The 18485-nt window shown below is 54.4% G+C and overlaps 1 protein-coding gene across 2 annotated transcripts in view; it reads left to right on the top strand.

The window, feature by feature from the left end:
• The window catches only part of PACC1 (proton activated chloride channel 1), a 38053-nt gene extending 21084 nt beyond the window's left edge, over positions 1-16969 (top strand). The window contains exons 3-8 of one of the 2 annotated variants that reach the window (XM_059412627.1): positions 4349-4558; positions 6006-6157; positions 10818-10960; positions 11886-12030; positions 14296-14403; positions 16024-16969. In XM_059412627.1, the coding sequence (XP_059268610.1) occupies positions 4349-4558; positions 6006-6157; positions 10818-10960; positions 11886-12030; positions 14296-14403; positions 16024-16185 (920 nt within the window). In that variant the 3' untranslated portion in view covers positions 16186-16969. The remainder of the gene's footprint in view (positions 1-4348; positions 4559-6005; positions 6158-10817; positions 10961-11885; positions 12031-14295; positions 14404-16023) is intronic. The other variant, XM_059412628.1, reaches the window with a different exon arrangement.
• The last annotated feature ends 1516 nt before the right edge of the window (positions 16970-18485 follow it).

The raw sequence follows: 18485 nt of genomic DNA, 5'->3' as shown, positions 1-18485 counted from the left end.
TCGTTTGGAGCATGTTTATATGTCTGCTCATTTTGTTTGATCTTCTGTGTTTTCATGAATTGGGTGAAACAGCTACCTCTCCCTGTTTTGAAAGAGTAGACATCATGTAGGAACTTACCTGCACAGACTGTGTATGCCTGCCTGTGTGTAGCTTTGACTGGCTGACCGGAGCTGTACTGGGTGCCAGCTAGGGGTCCTTGGGTGTTCTCTCTAGGAAGCATCCTGGCAGGGAACACTGAAGTTGGTGGTAAGAATGGGATGGAGGTCTGGGGCCATGTGGCACTTGAGTAGGCATGGGTTGGGGGGCACCTTGGGAATATGGCTAGAGCTGGTTTGGGCTGGGGGCCTGAAGCTCACTGAGGCAGTAGATGGGCTTGAGTGTCTAGACTCTGCTCCCATCTGTGCTACCAAAGTGGAGAGGCAACATCAGCACTTCTGACCCCAGAGAAAATTCTTGGAATCCCCCCAACCCCCACCCTGGTTTGTCAGAGGCTCTAGGGTTAGTGATGGGTTTTCTCCATCTTTAGTCATTTAAGCCTTTTAAACCACAGCTTTTTTTCTGTGCCCCAGCATAGGTGAATCTGCTTGAGGGTCCTTCAGGGCTGTCCCCCTCTACTCTAGTCTGCTTTGTCAGGGAGGGGTGCCAGCGACTCTTGACTTTTGTTGTGCAGAAGCTGTTCAATCAGCCGTCAGTTCTTCAGGAGGAATTGTTCTATATCTGGTTGTAGAATTGACGTGACCATGGGAGGACATGAGTTCAAGGTCTTCCTATGTTGCCATCTTGGATCCTCCCCTAGTCTGTTTACATTTAATGTAACTATTCATATGGTTTGATTTGGTTCTACCAGTTTACTGTTTTTTGTTTGTCTCATGTATTTTTTTGTTTCTCCATATTTCTTTCATGCAGCCCTTTTTTTTTTTTTGTGGGGGGGGCAGCAAAACAAAGTTTATGGAGTGATTTCTTGAGCGATTGCAAAAGTGTTAGTACAAAGCTCCCAAGGAGGGAGGGGATCTGAAGGGGTTGCCCTCTTGCAACTTATAAAGCTTATGATGTTGTATAATTTTTGCTCTAGTAGTCTTATGTTTTAAAAATACATAAGCAGCTTTTTATACTTACCTACGTATTTAGCATTTCAGTGATCTTTATTCCTTCCTGTATGTTTGAAATTTATCTAGTGTTAGTTCCCTTTGGCTCTCAGAATTTCTTTAACGTGCATCGTGGTGCAGATGTGTTGGTGATGAATTCTTTCAGATTTTATGTTTGAGAATATCTTTATTTTACCTTCATTTTTTGAAAGTTAGTTTTGCCAGAATTTAATTCAGGGTTGACAGAATTTTTTTTCTTCCCGCCCTTTAAAGATGTTCCGTTGTCTTTGGCCTCCCTTATTTGTGATCAAAAGTTACTTGTCATTAGATATAATATCCAGTATGTAATTTGTCTTTTTTTTTTTTCTAGCTACTTTCAAGATTTTTTTCTCTTTGCATTTGTAGTTTGACTGTGACTTGCCTAGGAACGGTTTCTTATTTATTCTGCTTGACATAGATGGAGCTTTTAGGATCTGCAAATTGATGTTTTTTCCCTCCAGTTTTGGGAAGTTTGGGCCATTATTTTTTCACATACTCTTTGTAACCCATTTTCTCTCTTCAGTAGATGTTGTTAGACTGTGGAATATTGTCCCACAGTTATCTAGATAGTCTCTGTTCAGTGTCTCCTTCAGTCTTTTTTTTTTTTTTTTAAACTTGGTTAACATTTGTTCATTTAACTTCAACTGCACTGACTCTCTTTTTTCTGCCTTCTTTGCTATTAAGACAGTGCAGAGAATTTTTCATTTCATTTCATTACTTTTCAGCTTTAGAATTTCTATTTGGTTCTTTTTTTTAAAAAAAAATTATTTGAGAGAAAGAGAGAGAGCGAGCATGGGGCAGGGGCAGGGACAGAGGGAGATGGAGAAACAGATGGAGAAACATTGAACAGGAAATCCCTGTGGGTCATGATCCCAGGACCCTGAGATCATGACCTGAGCTGAAGGCAGATGCTTAAGTGACTGAGCCACCCAGGTGCCCCTGGTTCTTTTTTATAGTTTCTGTTTCTCTATTTCCTCTTCATCCATTCCTTATCTATATATTTTCCTTTAATTCCTTCAAGTGCTGTAAAGTTCCTGTCTGCTGATGGCAACATCTGGGTCATCATGGCCTTGATTTCTTTTTCTTGTTTTTTTACATGATTTTTTCTTTTTTTTTAAAATTAACATATATTATTTATTTCAGGGGTACAGGTCTGTGAGTCATCAGTCTTACACACTTCACAGCACTCACCGTAGCACACGCCCTCCCCAGTGCCCAGCCCCCCGCCGCCCCCCCCCCCCCCCCCCCCCCCCTCTGGCAACCCTCACCAAGTTGGCTTTGGTTTCTATAGACTACTTTTTCCATTCAGTTTGGGTCACATTTTCTTGTTTCTTTGCATGTCTATTGATTTCTGATTCAACAGAAAACATGATAATGATACATTTTGGAGGTTCTGGATTCTGTTACAGCCCTCCGAGGGACTTTTGTCTTAGCAGGCAGTTAATGTCACGAGACTCAAGTTCCAGACTCCTGGCTCCCCTCTACTAGCAGCCGCTGAAATCTCCACTCACTTTATGTTTCAACCTGCTGCTTTTCCTCTTGGGGCCCTTGGGGTCTCCAGCCAAGAATTTGAACATATTTTATTGCAGATTTGGGGGTTTACCCTCCCCATCCCTTTCAGAGTTCCCCTTAACTTTCTGCCTGCTCTGCCCACCCTGAACTCTGTCCACTGCCACCCGGCAGAACAAGCGAACTTATAAATGTGGTCAGGTTCATTTTCTTTCCTTCCAGGGTCGACTTTTCTCATTTCTGCCTGCTTTTGATCATTCTCCAGTGCCTTCACATAATTTTTAAGTATTTTGTCCAAATTTTGTAACTGCTGTCTGTAGGAGAGGTGTAACCAAGCTGCTCTGTCATTGGTGGAAGCCAGAAGCCAAGCACATACTTTTTTGGACTTAGGTTCACACTTCTCCCCGGCCTTGGGCTTAGCCGCTATGGAGAGACTCGGGCTTTTTCCCCTGGGAGCTCCATTTTCAACCGAGGAGTAGAGATGATGCAGAGAGAACACTATGGGAATGTCTCAGTCGGCTTGGGGTGCTGTGCCAAAGAACCCTAGGCTGGGTGGCTTACACAACTTTTTTTTTTTTTTTCCCTCAGTTCTAGAGATTGGAAATCAAAGATCAAATTTCGGTTTCTCATGAGGCCCCTCTCCTTGGCTCACACATGGCCATCTTCTCCCTGTGTCCTCATGGGGCTTTATCTCTGTGTGTCTATGTCCCTGGTGTCCCTTCATCTTTCTTATGAAGACACTAGTCCTGTTGGATCCAGGCCCCACCATTATGCCCTCATTTAACCTTCATTATCTCCTTAAAGGCCCTATTTCCAAGAAATCACATTGAGGATTAGGGCTTCAGTGTATAAGGTTGTTGGGCGGACACATAATTTCGTTCCTAGTAGAGCTGATCAAGGTTGGGGACGGTCTGGAAGCAGGCAGGAGCGGCTGTGGGGAAGGCGTCGGGACGCATCTCGTCAGCCGTTGAGTCGCTTACCATAGCAATGCCATCTGCTGCTCTCTGCCAGGCACGTTGTGAGGGGCTTACGGTTCAGCGTGGGCAGGACTGGCTCTGCCCTCATGAGTTCACAGATGAGGAAGGTGGGAAGACGTCCCGATGGACAGTGAGGTCGCAGAGTGATGAGAGAAGACATCTGGTGCCTTGGCAGCACTGACAGAGGGGTCCTCCATCCAGTGTATGGGTCGGGGAAGGCTTCCTCGAGGAGATGTCTTTCTAAACCAGAACCTGAAGTGTGAGTTAGGAGTCAGTCATGGAGGAAAAGGGCTTCAGGCCAAGCACAGGGATGGATAGATTTGGGGGGGGGCCGGGGTCGAGGGGGGGGCTCTGCACCCCAGAGGAGCAGAAAGTCATTTAGCACAGCGGGAGCCAGAGGCGCTGGAGGAGCAGAGCGGTGAGGGAGAAGGCCAGAAAGATGGGCTGGGGCCGGCTTCCGGGTTGGATTGTGACTCTGTCCTCCAGACAGGAAAGAAGTGTTAAAGAGAGTAGCAGTCTCCTGCTCAGAGGTCCCTTTCTGGCACAGTAAGTGCCTGGTGAATGTTGACACGTCCCACGTGTTATGGTTTGGGGGAAGGGGCTGACGTGGTTGGAGGGTTGGGGGTGCGGATGACTTGCCTCCTTGCTAAAGCAGGGGAAGGGCCGGGAGGTCGCCGACCGCCTCTGGCTGCACCTGCCGCCGGGCTCTGGGTCACGCGTCTGGTGTTGCTGTTCAGCCCTGGACAGCGAGTCCGCCTCCAGCAGCATCCGCTTCAGCAAGGCCTGCCTGAAGAACGTCTTCTCCGTCCTGCTCATCCTCATCTACCTGCTGCTCATGGCCGTGGCCGTCTTCCTGGTCTACCAGACCATCACAGACTTCCGAGAGAAGCTCAAGCACCCCGTCATGTCGGTGTCTTACAAGGAGGTGGATCGCTATGACGCCCCAGGTAGAGACCCTGCCCCGGACAGGCAGCGGGGCCCAGGTCTGGGGCGCCGGCTTATAGAGGAGCCCCCGATGCCTTCCCCCACTGTGCTGGACAGCCGGGGGATAGCACGCAGCCGGACCCGGGCACGGTCTGGGTGTAGAGGACGCGCCCAGGGAGCTGCTGTCAGTACCCAGCAGAGCGTGTCCTGTGCAGAGCGGAGGGGTGCACGGGGCCGGGTGCGGTCACTGCGTAGTGGGGTGGGCAAGGAAGGCTTCGCACGGAGCCGGATTTGAGCCCGGCCTTGACAGAAGAGAAGAGAGTTTTTCTGGGAGGGCGATGAACAGGAGCAGGGGTGAGTATAGGGAGGCGGAGGGCTTCCCTGGAGAGGATGTGTCTAGCCTGGCTCCAGATCGAGGCTGGTGATGAAGAGCGGGGGGGTGAAGGGTGGCAGGGGAGGTAAAGCCATCCAGACGTGGCTGGGGCCCTGCCTGGGGAGGGGGCTCCCTGTCTTCCCTGTCCCAGTGGGGCCTGGGGGGAGTCCCTGAGGAGGAGCCATCCCTGCCATAGAGGGTCATGTCTGCCTCAGGGCCATGAGCCTGGCCCTGGGCTCTAAAAGTGTGGGCAGGAACCGGGAGGCAGGAGCTCAGAGGGCTCTGGCTGTGCGCACCGGCCGTGTGCACCTGCTCTGCCCACAGGATGCCCGACTCACCCTCTGGATGGCCTGGCTACAGGGCAAAGCCAGAGTCTCAGGGGCCTTTGCCTGGGCTTCTGGAAAGTGTGCGGCTCGCAGTGTCTTCACCCATCCTTGCCTGTCTTGTGTTTGTGCCTCTTCTCTGTGGGTCTGCCTTGGTCCCTTGATCTGCGGGTGTTTCTTTCTGAGCTCGGCCTGTGTCTGGTGCCACACACCGCTCTTGGGTGTTCTGCCACCGAGGTCGGATGGCTGCCGTCAGGAGAGCCTGGAATGAGGTGCTCTGGCTGCGGGGAGGGAGGGACCATTGAGTTGTGAATCACACCTGGAGCCCCCCACATCAGAGCAGGAAGTGAGAGGCATAGTGAGCCGTGGGGAGTCCCACAGCGGGGGACCTCCCAGGCAGTGTGCGGGTGGTTGGTGGTGTGGGGGGCTGGCATGGCCAGGGTCCGGCATGGAAGCCCCCTCGGAGTGTGCTGAACAGGCCGGGAAATAGGGTGAGCTTTGGTGTAGGCGCCAGGAAGCCTGCACCCCAGCCAGGAGAGGGACTTTCTGGGAAGGGGATTGTGTCTTCCTTTAGAGTAGGGCTTTCTGAGGGCAGCAGAAAGCTGTGGCTCCCCACCCTCCAAAACCCTCTTCTTCTCCCTCCTCTGCTGTCATTTGAGGAGTCTTGAACTGGGGTTGTTGGTTGGAGTGAAAAAATGTGTGTGACTTGGTTTTAGGGGTGTGGGTAGGGACCATGACTTCTGACAGTCCCTTCTTCCTGTCTGTGCCCTCTAGGGATTGCTCTGTACCCGGGTCAGGCCCAGCTACTCAGCTGCAAGCACTATTACGAGGTCATTCCGCCTCTGAGGAGCCCCGGCCAGCCGGGTGACATGGACTGCACCACCCAGAGGATCAACTACACGGACCCTTTCTCCAACCAGACCCTGGTAACGCCTCTTCCCCCGCGCCAGGCCTGGGCAGGCCGCTCGGTCAGCCTGGTGCCCCGCGGCCCCCTGTCTTCTGTCTGCCACGAGGCCACTCCTGCTCCCTTTGTGCAGGCCCGTGGCCCCTGGCAACCATGAGGCTGTCCCAGGTGGAGTCACAGCCATGCCTGGCTGGCCTGAGTCAGCAGGGGGCTGTGGGGGCTTTAGCGTTCTCCGGGTACTCCTCGGGGGTTCCCGATGGTGTGATATGAGCCCGTCCTTGGCGGGAGGATGTAGGGCTGCAGGCTGAGGCCAGTGTGGTGTCGTGGCATGAGTCCTGTACCTGAGCCCCAACACAATTGCCACGTGGGGCCAACGGAAGCATTCATTCCTGGGGACGGGGCCTGGAAGCTGTATTTTGAAGTAAGCAGGCCAGCGTGAAGAAGCTGGTCTGGGAACGAGGACCCCCGGCCCTGGCGGCAACCGCACAGGGTTTGGAAGGCAGGGAAGGAATTTCCTATATATGTAAATTTTCTCTTTTGCATCCCATGTCCTTGTTTCAGAGAGGACTGAACGGGGCTGAGTAAAGGTTTTCCAGATCAAAGAAAGGAAAGGGGCTTTAAGGTGGAGGCAGCAGCTGCGGGTGTCTGGAGGGGCAGGTGCCCCCCACCCCCCGCGGCGGGAGGCCGAGCTGCGGAGAGGCCGGATGACAAGGGCTCACCTGTGGCTCCTGGGGTGGTCGGAGGTGGACAGTCCGGCCGGGACGGTTCTGTTCACATTCGTCCTGGGCTTCCTCCTAAGATTGGGCTGAGATGGCTCCCTCTCTGGCAGAAACTAGAGTGAGATAACGTTTCCATGACAGTCCCACGAACCCAGAGCAGGTATCACCAGTGGACAAGACATTTTGGGCTGGTGTGAAATACAGATCGGGTCTCTGGACCCAGCACGCCGCCCCCACCCTGCAGAAGGCGAGGGGAAAGCCTTCCCTCCGGCTCCCAGCTCCGCACCCGCTGGCTCGGAGGGCAGGGGTCAGGGCAGCGGGCGGGACGGTCATCATGGCACCGTCCATTGGTGGGGCCTCCTGGGCCTCCTGCCCTCCCGGGGCACGGGGAGCTGCAGGGCATGACTTTTGCTTCTGGGTAAGAACATTCTCTGTGGAGGCTCAGTGGAGCTTCCCTGCTGGGCACCAGGGCAGCCGAGAGAACTGGAGCAGAGCTCGAGATGGGCCCCCAGGGCCGACGGGGCACCAGGTACCAGAGAGGGCTCTGTTCCCAGGAGGGAAATCCGCCACGTATGCGGCCTGCTGGCCTTGCCTGCCCGTGGCCCCGGAGTGCCAGCCGCAGGCCAGCGCAGGCATGAGTGAACCCCGAGGGGCACCTGCGCCCTGGACCTGTGCTTGTCGCCCTGGCCTGTCCTTCAGGTGGGAGTGGAGAGTTTCGGCTCGTTAGACGTTTTCGGGAAACCAGTGGCATGGAAGAGGACCAGGAGGGACCAGTGGAATGGACTCTGTAGGGTGGGGAATGGATGCTAATTTAGATGAAGGGAAACGTACTTTTTAGGAACGTTAAGAGGAGCAGGATATACCCCAGGAACGCTGTGCGGATCCCCACTCCTGCCGCCTGCTCTGGGAAACCCCGCTGGATGGCCGGGCTGCGCGGGGGTCTTGGGGTGGCCGTCCCCAGCTGAGCAGTGCCGCTGAGGAGCCCCTCGTGCTCGTCCCCAGACCTGGTGGCGCCGGCGGCACCTATTGCACTCGTTACACAATTTAACGACCCGCTCTGAGCACCCCCGAAGTGAGGGCGCTCAAGGAGAGTCGTTGGCACAGAGATGGCACTGAAGGCCGTGCGTGCATCCGGCTCCGGGTGATGGTTCGTCTCCAGCGGGGCTGGCTGTGGCTCGTTGCTGTCCGTAGCCGAGAGCTGGGAGAGCTTCTGGCCTCTCTGGGCCGTGAGGCCGGGAGGTAGGGCCAGGCAGGCACAGGAGAGCGCCTGTGGGGATGGAGCCGTGTTGAGCCCAGGGCAGCTGTGGTGTCTCTGCAGGTCCCCAGGGAGCTCCATGGCTGGAGGCATCTGTGCCCCACCGCAGCCCCTGGCCTTGGCCTCCCGGCAGATTGGGCCTTGGAGGAGGTCCTCGGTGGCTGTGCCTGGTGTAGACATCAGAGAGTGTGGCCCGCCCCCCCCGACCCCCACCTTGGAGGTTGGCTCGCATCCTGCTTCCACCTCCGCCCGTCTTGTTTGCAGCGCAACGCCTGGGAAATGGGTCGGCTTCAGGCTGTTTGCGTCCTGACCGGTCTGTGTGCATGTGGCCCACCGGGGGCCTCCCCTGACCCGCTTCATCAGGCTCCCCGTCCCCGTGTTTCCTAGTCTCCGTTCTGTTCAGTGATGTTTACGGCAGGGGGGGGCCGCCAGGCTCCAGGCTGTAGGACCCGTTCCTCTCCTCACCACCTGCCGTGTCCCTGGGTCCAGATGGCAAGCCCTTGCCTGCTTCGCTTTGCTCCAGAGCGTTCCCTGTGTGTTGGGCTGACACTAGCCTGAGCTGCTGGGCAAAACCACGCACCCCTAATGGACACCGTGGCTGCGGCCAGAGAGGAGTCTGCTTCTTGGGAATCCACTGGGCGTGCGGGTGGGGGGTGTGCGGGGAGGCTAGCGATGGCCTCTGTCCGTCACTCTGCCATCGCAGGACAGGCTCTCGGGCCTCGTGGGCAGCCCTGGCTCACGGTGACGGGCATGTACGGCGTCCCCTGAGTCCCTTCTGTGCATGTTCCAGGAACTTGATCTCGCGGCCGCGGCCAGGCCGCTGAGTCCAGGGACTGGGGAAGTGGGTAATGGAACAGTTCGCGTTCTCTGCTGCCACTGACATGTCGCGGAAGGGCTGGGAATGGAAAGGACCAAGATCTCTCGGGAAGATGCAGCAAGAGGCAGGCAGAGTGAGGGCGGCGTTCCTGTCGGTCGACCTGGAAAGCCAGGATCAAAGGGCTCCAGGAGGGGTGTTTATTTCGGATGGAAAAATAGAGGACTGTCCACTAGGATGCAACAGTCAGAAATCTGTGTGTGCCGGACAGCTTTCCGTTTGTGTATTTTAGGCAAAACCTGTTAGAAATAAGAAATAGCCATTGCCTTAAAGGGTGACTAAGTCCGTACTTTTCTTTCTCACGTTCACCGACCAAATGGACAAAAGGAGTGAGGATAAGAATTGAACAGCACAGTTCATCAGTTTAGAGTGAGTGTCTGCGTGACGCTTTGTGCCTGACATCGCTCTCCAGGTGTCTGTGGAGCGTTGATAACAGCAACTGGCGTTAAGATGGTTTTCCCCAAGTTAACCTGCGAATCCAGGTCGTCCGTTGAAAGTCCGAGTTGATGTTTCCATGGAATTTAACAATCTAGTTTTAAAATGTCCTCTTAGAAGAGCACGTGTACAGCAATCACCCCGCTGGATTTGGGGACAGGGAGCAGCGCCGCGGAGGGGACCTGCCTGGTCAGATGACAGAACTGTGTAAACCCGGGGAGCAAGCCCACATCTGCCCGTTGTCTGGGAGCGGGACGCAGGTCTCTGTTTCTTACCAGATACAAAACTGAAAGCCGGGCACATAAAGTGTCTGAATGTAAAACCTTTAAAAGGTGTTCTAGGGGCGTCTGGGTGGCTCATTGGGTTAGGCCTCTGCCTTCGGCTCGGGTCATGATCTCAGGGTGCTGGGATTGAGCCTCACATGGGGCTCTCTGCTTGACGGGGAGCCTGCTTCCCCCTCTCTCTGCCTGACTCTCTGCCTACTTGTGATCTCTCTCTTTCTCTCAAATAAATAAACAAAATCTTAAAAAAAAAAAAAAAAAGTGGTCTAAAGAAATACAGGAGGGGGTGCTTGGGTGGTCCAGTCAGGGTCATGAGCTCGAACTGCACGTCAGGTTCTGTGCTCAGTGGGGGTCTGCTTGGGATTCTCTCACTCTGCCCCTCCTCTGCCCTTCCCCCCCCAACCCCTGCTACCATGCTCTCTCTCTCACACACACTTCTTTTCTTTTCTTTTTCTTTAAGAGAGAGTAAGAAAAATATAGACCATTGATGTAATTTTGGTTTTCCTTGACCAGCAAAACCCAGAAGCCATAAAGAAAAAGATCAACAGATATCACTGTATCAGATTTAAAGCTTAATGTAAAAAATGACATTAGACACAAAGTTTGATGGAAAAGTGACAGACTGGAAGAAAACATTTGTACATTAAATGGATGTAAGCTAGCATCCTTTTTATTAATTAATCAATTAGAGCACATATCAGCAGGGGGAGGGGCAGAGGCAGAGAGAGAGACTCTCCAGCAGACTCCCCACTCAGCAGGGAGACTGTCTCAGGCTCGATCTCACAACCCTGAGACCGTGACCAGAGCCGACATCAAGAGTCAGACGCTCAGCGGACGGAACCACCCAGCCGCCCCCCGAGCGTCCTTCCTAAGTGAAGGGCTCCCCTAGCTCAGGCAGCCGCTGAGAAAAGTGGACAGAGGACAGTTGCTCTCGGCTCTGGTCCAGCGGTGCCCAGAGAGCCGCCCCGCGGGGCTGAAGGGGAGTGAGCACAGACAGCGGCCCGGGTGGCCCGGGGTCCTCTGGGGTCCGCCGGGCGAGGAGCTTTCCGGTCGCACGTGTCCAGGGCAGAGCAGCCGTGACTCCCCCAAGGCTGATTCGGGCCTTTGTGTGTCTGCAGAAATCCGCCCTGATTGTGCAGGGGCCCCGCGAGGTGAAGAAGCGCGAGCTGGTCTTCCTCCAGTTCCGCCTGAACCAGAGCAGCGAGGACTTCAGCGCCATCGATTACCTCCTCTTCTCGTCCTTCCAGGAGTTCCTGCGCAGGTGGCCTCTCCAGTCGGCAGCGGGCTGGCCCCTCCCGGGGCGGGGGCGGGGCGGGGGCGGGGCGGGGGCGGGGCACGCGGGGCGGCCCTGACCCGGCGGCCCAGGGGCTGACCTCGAGCCGGGAGGCCCCGGAGACCTGGTCTTACGAAGTGCGGCAGGTCTGGCGTGGCGCGTGTCCGGACCCGCGGGCCGAGAGCGAGGTCCTGTCACTGCTGGGACCTTGTGCGCCCCCGAGTCCCTGGCGCCGGGCCAGGTGTCCCTTGTGCTGTCAGGGCAGCATGTCTAGCCCTTGGTGTGTGTTTAATACGGGCATGAAAGTTCCTGTCTGCTGGGGGCGCCTGGCCGTGCCCTCTCTGGGGCCCGGAGTGGGCACTGGGATTGCAAGTGTTTTCTTCACGTGCCTGACTCCGGCCTCCAGGCCCTGCAGAGCCCAGGGCGCCCCGGAAGGGAAGTGGGGTGGCAGTCACCACGGAGGAGAGGCCGCTCCCCTGGCTGAGGCTGCGGGCCATCCTCCCTCCTCACACACCCCTGCTCCGTCCTTCTGGAACCTGGGGCCTCTGCTGTGGCGTCTTCACCCCTTCTGCTGCCGCTGTTCCCTCGGGCCTCCCTGCTGGAGCCGCCGGCCGGGCAGATGCCATGGGGGCCCGTCTGGGAAGGGGAGGCCCGCGGGTGCCGCTGCAGACTTGGGGCCGGTGCTCTGGGAGCAGGTGGGAAGGAGGAGGGACTCCCCCCATGAGAGGCCACCTCGAGCCGGGTGATAGCTCTCCCTGCGTGTGCAAAGCCAGACACGGAGCTTGGAAAGGGAGCAGGAAGTGGGCCCCGCCCCCCCCCAGTGGTGCCAGCCTAGGAGCCCGCTGGAAGCAGGGGCTGGAGTTCGAGCCCGGCTGTCGGGCCTAACTGGACCCTTTCTTCTGTGTCTTCCCAGCCCAGACAGGGTGGGCTTCATGCAGGCCTGCGAGAGCGCCTATTCCAGCTGGAAGTTTTCCGGGGGCTTCCGCACGTGGGTCAAGATGTCCTTGGTGAAGACGAAGGAAGAGGACGGGCGGGAGGCGGTGGAGTTCCGGCAGGAGGTAGGTGGCCCTGGCTTTGCTGTCCCCTGCCGGCCGCCGCCTCCCTCGATTCGGGGGTGCAGAGGAGCTTTGCAGAAGAGATGGCCTCTGGGCAGTCTTCAGAGTAGAAGGGACCCCGTGCCAGGGAGGAGACGTGTTCCCCAGGCCCTTCCCTGGGCCACCATCGGTCCCCACCAAACACGTGGGCCAAGCACAGATGCCTGCGTTTCGCAGAGCGGGTGACTCAGCCCACACAGCCTGGGTTCTTGGCCCTCGGAGGCTGCCGGCCGCGTCGGAGACGGGAGACCTCCAGGGAGGAGGAGATGCGGAGGCCTCTGAGGCTGTGCACATGAGGATCCGTTGGGATGCTTGGGGAGAAATCCTAGCTTTCTCCTTGTATTAATTTATCATCCTTTTTGCTATTTCTGAATATTTTGAAAGGCGTGTCATGTTAGAACAGTAATAGCAATGTTACATCACTTTGAAAGAGTCTCTGTATGGAGGGTATTTGCTGAAAACATGATCCTAATGGGAAGTGTGACTGCCTAATGGGAAGTGTGACTGAAGGCTTTCCACCCGCTGGCCTGGAACCCGGAGGTGCCCCGGAGTTTGCGGCCGCAGTCCCGGCGGTAGACGGGGGAAGACCCGGGGAAGAGGCCTGGCTGTGGGGATGGAGGAAGAGAGCATTGCGGTTGCCACAGCAGGGCTGTTTGTCAGGCACCACTGAAAGCAAGGCCGCACCCCTACCTTTGGGACCTCCACCTTGGCCGTGGCTGCCCCCTGCTTACATCTACACCCAGAGCCCCCCATCCTGTGTATCAGTGGCTGGGTGCTTGCAGAGGCAGCGAGGAGATGGGTCTGTTCTAGAAAACTGTTCCTCCTTGGAGATGTTCCACTGGGTTGGACATCGGGAAGGGCTGGGTTGGACTAGAAGGACCGACTCCACCAACGCGGCTGTCAGAAGCCAATGCCCTTTCCCTGTCCCTGGGACCTTCGGTTGCTCCAGATGAGACCTTTGGGAAGGGCTTAAAGCCGGTTTTCTTCAAGAGGACAGGCTTTTGGGGGAGCCTGGGTGGCTCAGTGGGTTAAGCCTCTGCCTTCGGCTCAGGTCATGATCTCAGGGTCCTGGAATCGAGCCCCACATTGGGCTCTCTGCTCAAAAGGGAGCCTGCTTCCCCCTCTCCAGCCCCCCCCCCCACCCGCTGCCTGCCTCTCTGCCTGCTTGTGATCTCTATCTGTCAAATAAATAAATAAAATCTTAAAAAAAAAAAAAAAAAAAGACCGGCTTTTTTCCTGTCCTAGAATGTGGCAACTCCCCTGGCAATGGGTCCTTAAAGTTTTCCTAGTTTTCAGCTAACCATCACATTCTAGATTTTTAGTGCACACTTTTCTCCAAGAGCCCCTAGGACCTCCCTCATCTGTCCCCACAGTGGCTGAGAAAAGGGTACCCGGTACCTTCCCCTTGCAGTTTGGTGCCGCCTGTCTGCCCAGCTCCCCCGCAGGAGGAGGAGCCCAAGGGGACCAAAGTCCCAGCGAATCTGTACATCTCAGAATGTCTGTGCTTTCATTATTGTCTAAACCGGAAGGCTTTTGGTGGGTGACCTGAACTCTGTTGAACAAGAGAAAGTTTTTTTTATGAAGTGTTTTAAGGTTTACAATACTTAACATGTGTATCGTCTCCTTCAGTCCCTCCCACACCTCGGTGATGTCAGCACTTTGCCCACAGTGGGGCAAGGGGCGAGGTCAGGGTGGACGCAGCCCCACGGCTGGACCTGGCGGCTTCCCTGGGACCTGTTTGCTCCCCGTGGCAGCAGGCGGAGTGTTCAGGGATGGCGCACCAGATCTTAGCAAGCCGCCCGCTACGCACAGCCGCGTAGGTCTGGGAGGTTGCACTTTGTCCCTAGAGACCTGAAGGGTCGAAATACTCCGCTTTTAAGATCAAGTGTTTTGAAATTTGAGGCTCTTTGGCTTCTAATTATGCCTAATGTGGTCCTTCGAGTACAGTTTAGCTCTGAGTCCGATGCCCAGTGGCCGTTTGGTGATGACCCAGAACACCCACTGTGCGTCCCACATCCTGTTCGTTTCCCCAGGGGCTTCTGGAAGCCAGGGTGGTCTCGGCTGGTACCAGTCTCGGGATGTTGTTTGTGAGATTTCTGGCTTTGTCCGTCCAGAAAGTGGTGTGAAGGGAGCCCCGGTCCAAGGTCCCCTCACCGCCCTCTCCTCCCCTGTGACACAGGCTAGGAGGGGCGCGGAGGAGGTAATCCTGCTTTCTCTCCTCTGTCCCAGACCAGCGTGGTCAACTACAATGACCAGAGGCCAGCCGCCGAAAGGAGCGCTCAGTTGTTTTTTGTCGTCTTTGAATGGAAAGATCCTTTCATCCAGAAAGTCCAAGACGTGAGTATTACTTCGGGTCGCAAGAGCAGGTTCCCTGCGCCGGGGTACCGACTCCTCCTTGTGGGCTGTCCTTGTCTCCTTTCGCAGCACAAATTCGTTTGTCATTTATGTCATTCGTGTTCTGTGTGGTGTTTCAGTGGCTGTCACTAGCCAGTTGGCCCTGTGAAGGCGGGGCTTCATCTTTTGTTCATGGTCGCTGTTACCATCCGGCGGGGTGCTTAGTGCAGAGTCCTTGCTTGGGAGTAATGTTAAGTGAATGAACTGAGTAGAAAGCATGAATTGCATTAAGATAAGGTCTAGATTACAGCTTTTGGAATCCCTTTTTTTTTTTAATGGGTCTCTGTTGGATAATGATCCTTATTATTTGTTGTCAGAGCAGAAAGGTACAAAGAAAAATTAACAGTGTGTCAATTAATGCCAGATTCTCAGACTCCGTCCTGGAGGGTAGGAATGATGGGACAGTCTTGCTAAAGGAACAGTCCAGGGAGACACCATCACCAGAGCTGGTCCCCAGTCTAATGCTAGATAATTCCCCAAACGTCCTGATGTGGTTGTGGCTTCAGGGGAGTGCCTTCTGTGGCTGAGACCCGAGCATGGAGGGTTTCTGTGACCATAGCTGCTCCTAGTGTCCCACCCTGCTGGACATCGTGGGCTGTCAGAGCCACGTGCGCAGGGGCGCGTGCAGCTCTGGGAGTGCAGGTTCGGGGTGGAGGAGCGAACGCCTTCAGCTCTGCGCCATCAGTTGCATCGTGAGCCGTTTTAGACTTAGGCTGTTACTCAGTCGGAGGCACCCATTGGCAGAGGAAAGGCCACACCTGAGAGGGGCCAGCCCTGAGCAGTGGCGCTGGGGGAACCGTTTTGTACTCAGGAGCCCTGAGGCTCCCCTTGTCCAAGGTCACCCTGCTTGGCTGACCTGGAGGTGCTGTGGTTCCCGTGCCAGGGACTCAGAAATGCAAGAGGAGACGTGAGCCTGGAAGGGTTTCGGCATTGAGTAGCTCTGGAGGGACTCGTCGCAGACAGGAAGTGGCCGCCAGTGTTTTTGTGGGATGAAGGTCTCGGTTTTGGCTTCGTGGTCAGAGAGCGGAGCTCTAGGGAGCTGGGAGCGGCCCGCACAGCTGGGGAGCAGGAAAGCATCACAGGCCGGGGGCGTCCGAGGGCACAGTCTGGAGGTAGGAGTCCAGGACGGGGGACTGTCCCTGGACCAGACGGAGGGCAAGTTGGCCTAACTGAGGTGGGAAGAAAACAAGAGGAACTGACCTGACGGGAGAGGGTACATTTCTGGGGGGAGCTGGTCCCACAGCAAGTTCACTTACTGTGGATGAGGCCAGAAATTTAAACCTCAGTACTGAGTATCTAATTTGTGCAGAGCTTTTTTAAGAAACTTTTTTTTTTCAGGATCCATTTAGGGGAGGAAGGGATTAGTATTTTTCTTCTCAAACTTGAGCTCTGCACAGTATAGTCAGAAGGAAGTACAGCCACGGCAGCTTTGGGACCAGGCGTTCTTCCTGCCCCTCCCGCCGTGTGTGGCGCGGGGTGCGAGGCTCTGACCAGGACGCTGGGATGACCTCGGAAGCAGAGAGGAAGCATGCCGGTAAGCTTGTGTGTGTCGCTTTTTTCCAGATAATCACCGCCAATCCTTGGAACACAATCGCCCTTCTCTGTGGGGCCTTCCTGGCGTTGTTTAAAGCAGCAGAGTTTGCCAAACTGAGTGTGAAGTGGATGATCAAAATTAGGAAGAGATACCTTAAAAAAAGAGGTCAGGCAGCAAACCACATAAGCTGAGGTGGCCTCGTGGTGTTGGTAGAACTGCCCCCGGCCATGGAAGTTCTCGTCATTTCTGTGTTGGTAAACGGAGCGGCCAGCGGCCCTGTGCCCACCTGCCACGGCCTCGCTGGGAGGACCAGCCTGCCAGACTGCAGCTTCTCACCTGGCCCCGAAAGAGGATGTTTAGAGCCTAATGGAGCAGATCCAGTGGATAACCTACAACCTATTTAAGTATTTAAATTATTAATGAACATTTTTGGACATATGACTAGGGATTGTGGAAGACGGAATTAGATATGTCTCAGGTTTTCTGAAGGTTTGTGAAGCTGCCTTACTTGGTTTGGTGTATAGTTAAGCTCTAATGGGATAATCCAGGCTCTACACTTCACCTTAGTCCCCCCCCCCCCCAAGGTTTTTATAAAGTGGACAGAGTGTGTGATTTTTTTCCCCCAAATCCTGAGGCTGCAGATGCGCAGGTTCTGCGTTGAGCCCTCTGCACCCCGTACCCAAGGGCAGAATCCGTTGTGTCGGGCGTCACCAGCCAGTTCCATCATCCAGCCTCTGACACGTTCTCTCATTTGTTAAATTTTAAATGGGACTTTTGTAAAGCTTCTAGAAAGTAGTGCTAAGATATCTTGAGGATTGACTAGAGTATCTGGCTCGAGTATCTGTTGATGCGGGTATGAGCGCGCAGTGATTAACATGCAGAAGCCCTGGGACATGTGTGCAGAGGAGATGCCTACTCAGTGTATTTTGATGATTTTATTAACAGGTAAATAAAAGTTAGGTTAATGCAAAAGGAGTCAGTGTGCCAGTATGAGTCTACTCGATCGGCAGGCACCAGTACGCTTTCATTCTGTGACCTCCAAGCGAGTGGCCTCATGAGCTCGGACTCCCCAGGTGGACAATCTGGACTCCCAAGTTACGTCATGACTGTGTCCAAGGAAAGGCAGGTGGCCCAGTGGGGAAGAGTGACAGATGTACTCCCCTGAATAAGCTGTGCTCTGTTCCTGCCCTACCAAAGCACCCATCTGAGAAAGGGGCACTCAGCGTGACCTTCAAAGCCTTCAGCCTAGCTTTTGACAGAGGTGAGTACTCCATCTTTTTCACGCGGTAGCCATGGGGTGATTTAAGGTTATGGAAATTGCCCCAAGAGTTTCAAATTATTTACATGCCCTTTGCTTCTAAAGAGGACTTGGTAACACTTCCTGCATTTTATAACCCGGCTTTAAGTAATTTAAAGAGGGAAAACTCCAGTGTAGAAGTGGGGCACTCATGTCTCACTCAGGAAGACACTGTTATTCGATTGAATTGTTAAAGATAAACTGGTGCAAAGAAATATTCCCTAGTACTCTCTGCCACAGAAGCGTGCACATTCAACCGTGAGCCTAGATCTTGTCTCTGTAAAGTCTTACTTGTAAGGCAAGTGCAGAGGCAGGCAGAGCTTACCTTAATACTGGAAAACGTGTGTGTGTGTGCGTGTTATAGTATCTCTAAAGATGACACACCACTTTAGTATTTAACTCATAAAATTTGCTCAAACGAACATACTAAAACTTCAAACTGCATTTCCTATATTGTGGAAAGTTGCGAGACTGCTTACATGTGCTTTAGAATAAGCAGACAGCTAGGAAGTGAGCATTTTTAGCTTGTCAAAGAGAAAACCAGCCTGCCCGGAAGCACTGTGGCTGCTCTCCAGTGAAAGAAATATAGAAACCTGCCACTGACATTTAGACCTAACCATCAGTTTCTGGAGGGGTAGGGGCTAGCCTTTCTGTGTTCTGTACGTGGTAGGCTCACCCCTGCCTTCCTGGGCTGCCCCCTGCGGGCAGCAGCACGGGCTGGCCGATTTGGTGCGAGCGTGTTGCTCGGGGCAGCCGGGAGAAGGCGCTGCATGAGACCCTCGCACAGAGCCGTGTACCGAAAGGGAGTTTCTCTGGGCGCCTCAGCGAGTGAAAGGAGTTGCTTTCACAGTGACCTTGGAATTGTGTGCAGGACCCAGGCTAGAATTTTTCATGAATGCAAGAGTGGAAAGTTTACACTAATGCCTCATTTCCGACTCTGGCCACACTTTCTGTGAACCTCACCCAGGGAAGTGTTCATTATAAATTTTGAGATTTATTCTTGTGGTCTTGTTTTAATTGAAATGACACTTAAGGTATTTTGAACCTATTCTCTGAACAGAGACATAAAAGATGAAAGGATGTCCTAAAACTTAGAATTTTATGCAGGTGTTCTGGAAAACCGATGTAGCTTGGTGGGTTGCTGCAGCGGCCGTGTGTGTCGTATGAACGTAACGTAAGGGCAGCAGGCTGCTT

The sequence above is a fragment of the Mustela nigripes genome, chromosome 10 (genome assembly GCF_022355385.1).
Source record: "Mustela nigripes isolate SB6536 chromosome 10, MUSNIG.SB6536, whole genome shotgun sequence".
In the NCBI taxonomy this organism is placed as follows: Eukaryota; Metazoa; Chordata; class Mammalia; order Carnivora; family Mustelidae; genus Mustela; species Mustela nigripes.
The sequence above is the reverse complement of the archived record's forward strand: the minus strand, read 5'-3'. Positions and strand labels throughout refer to the sequence as shown.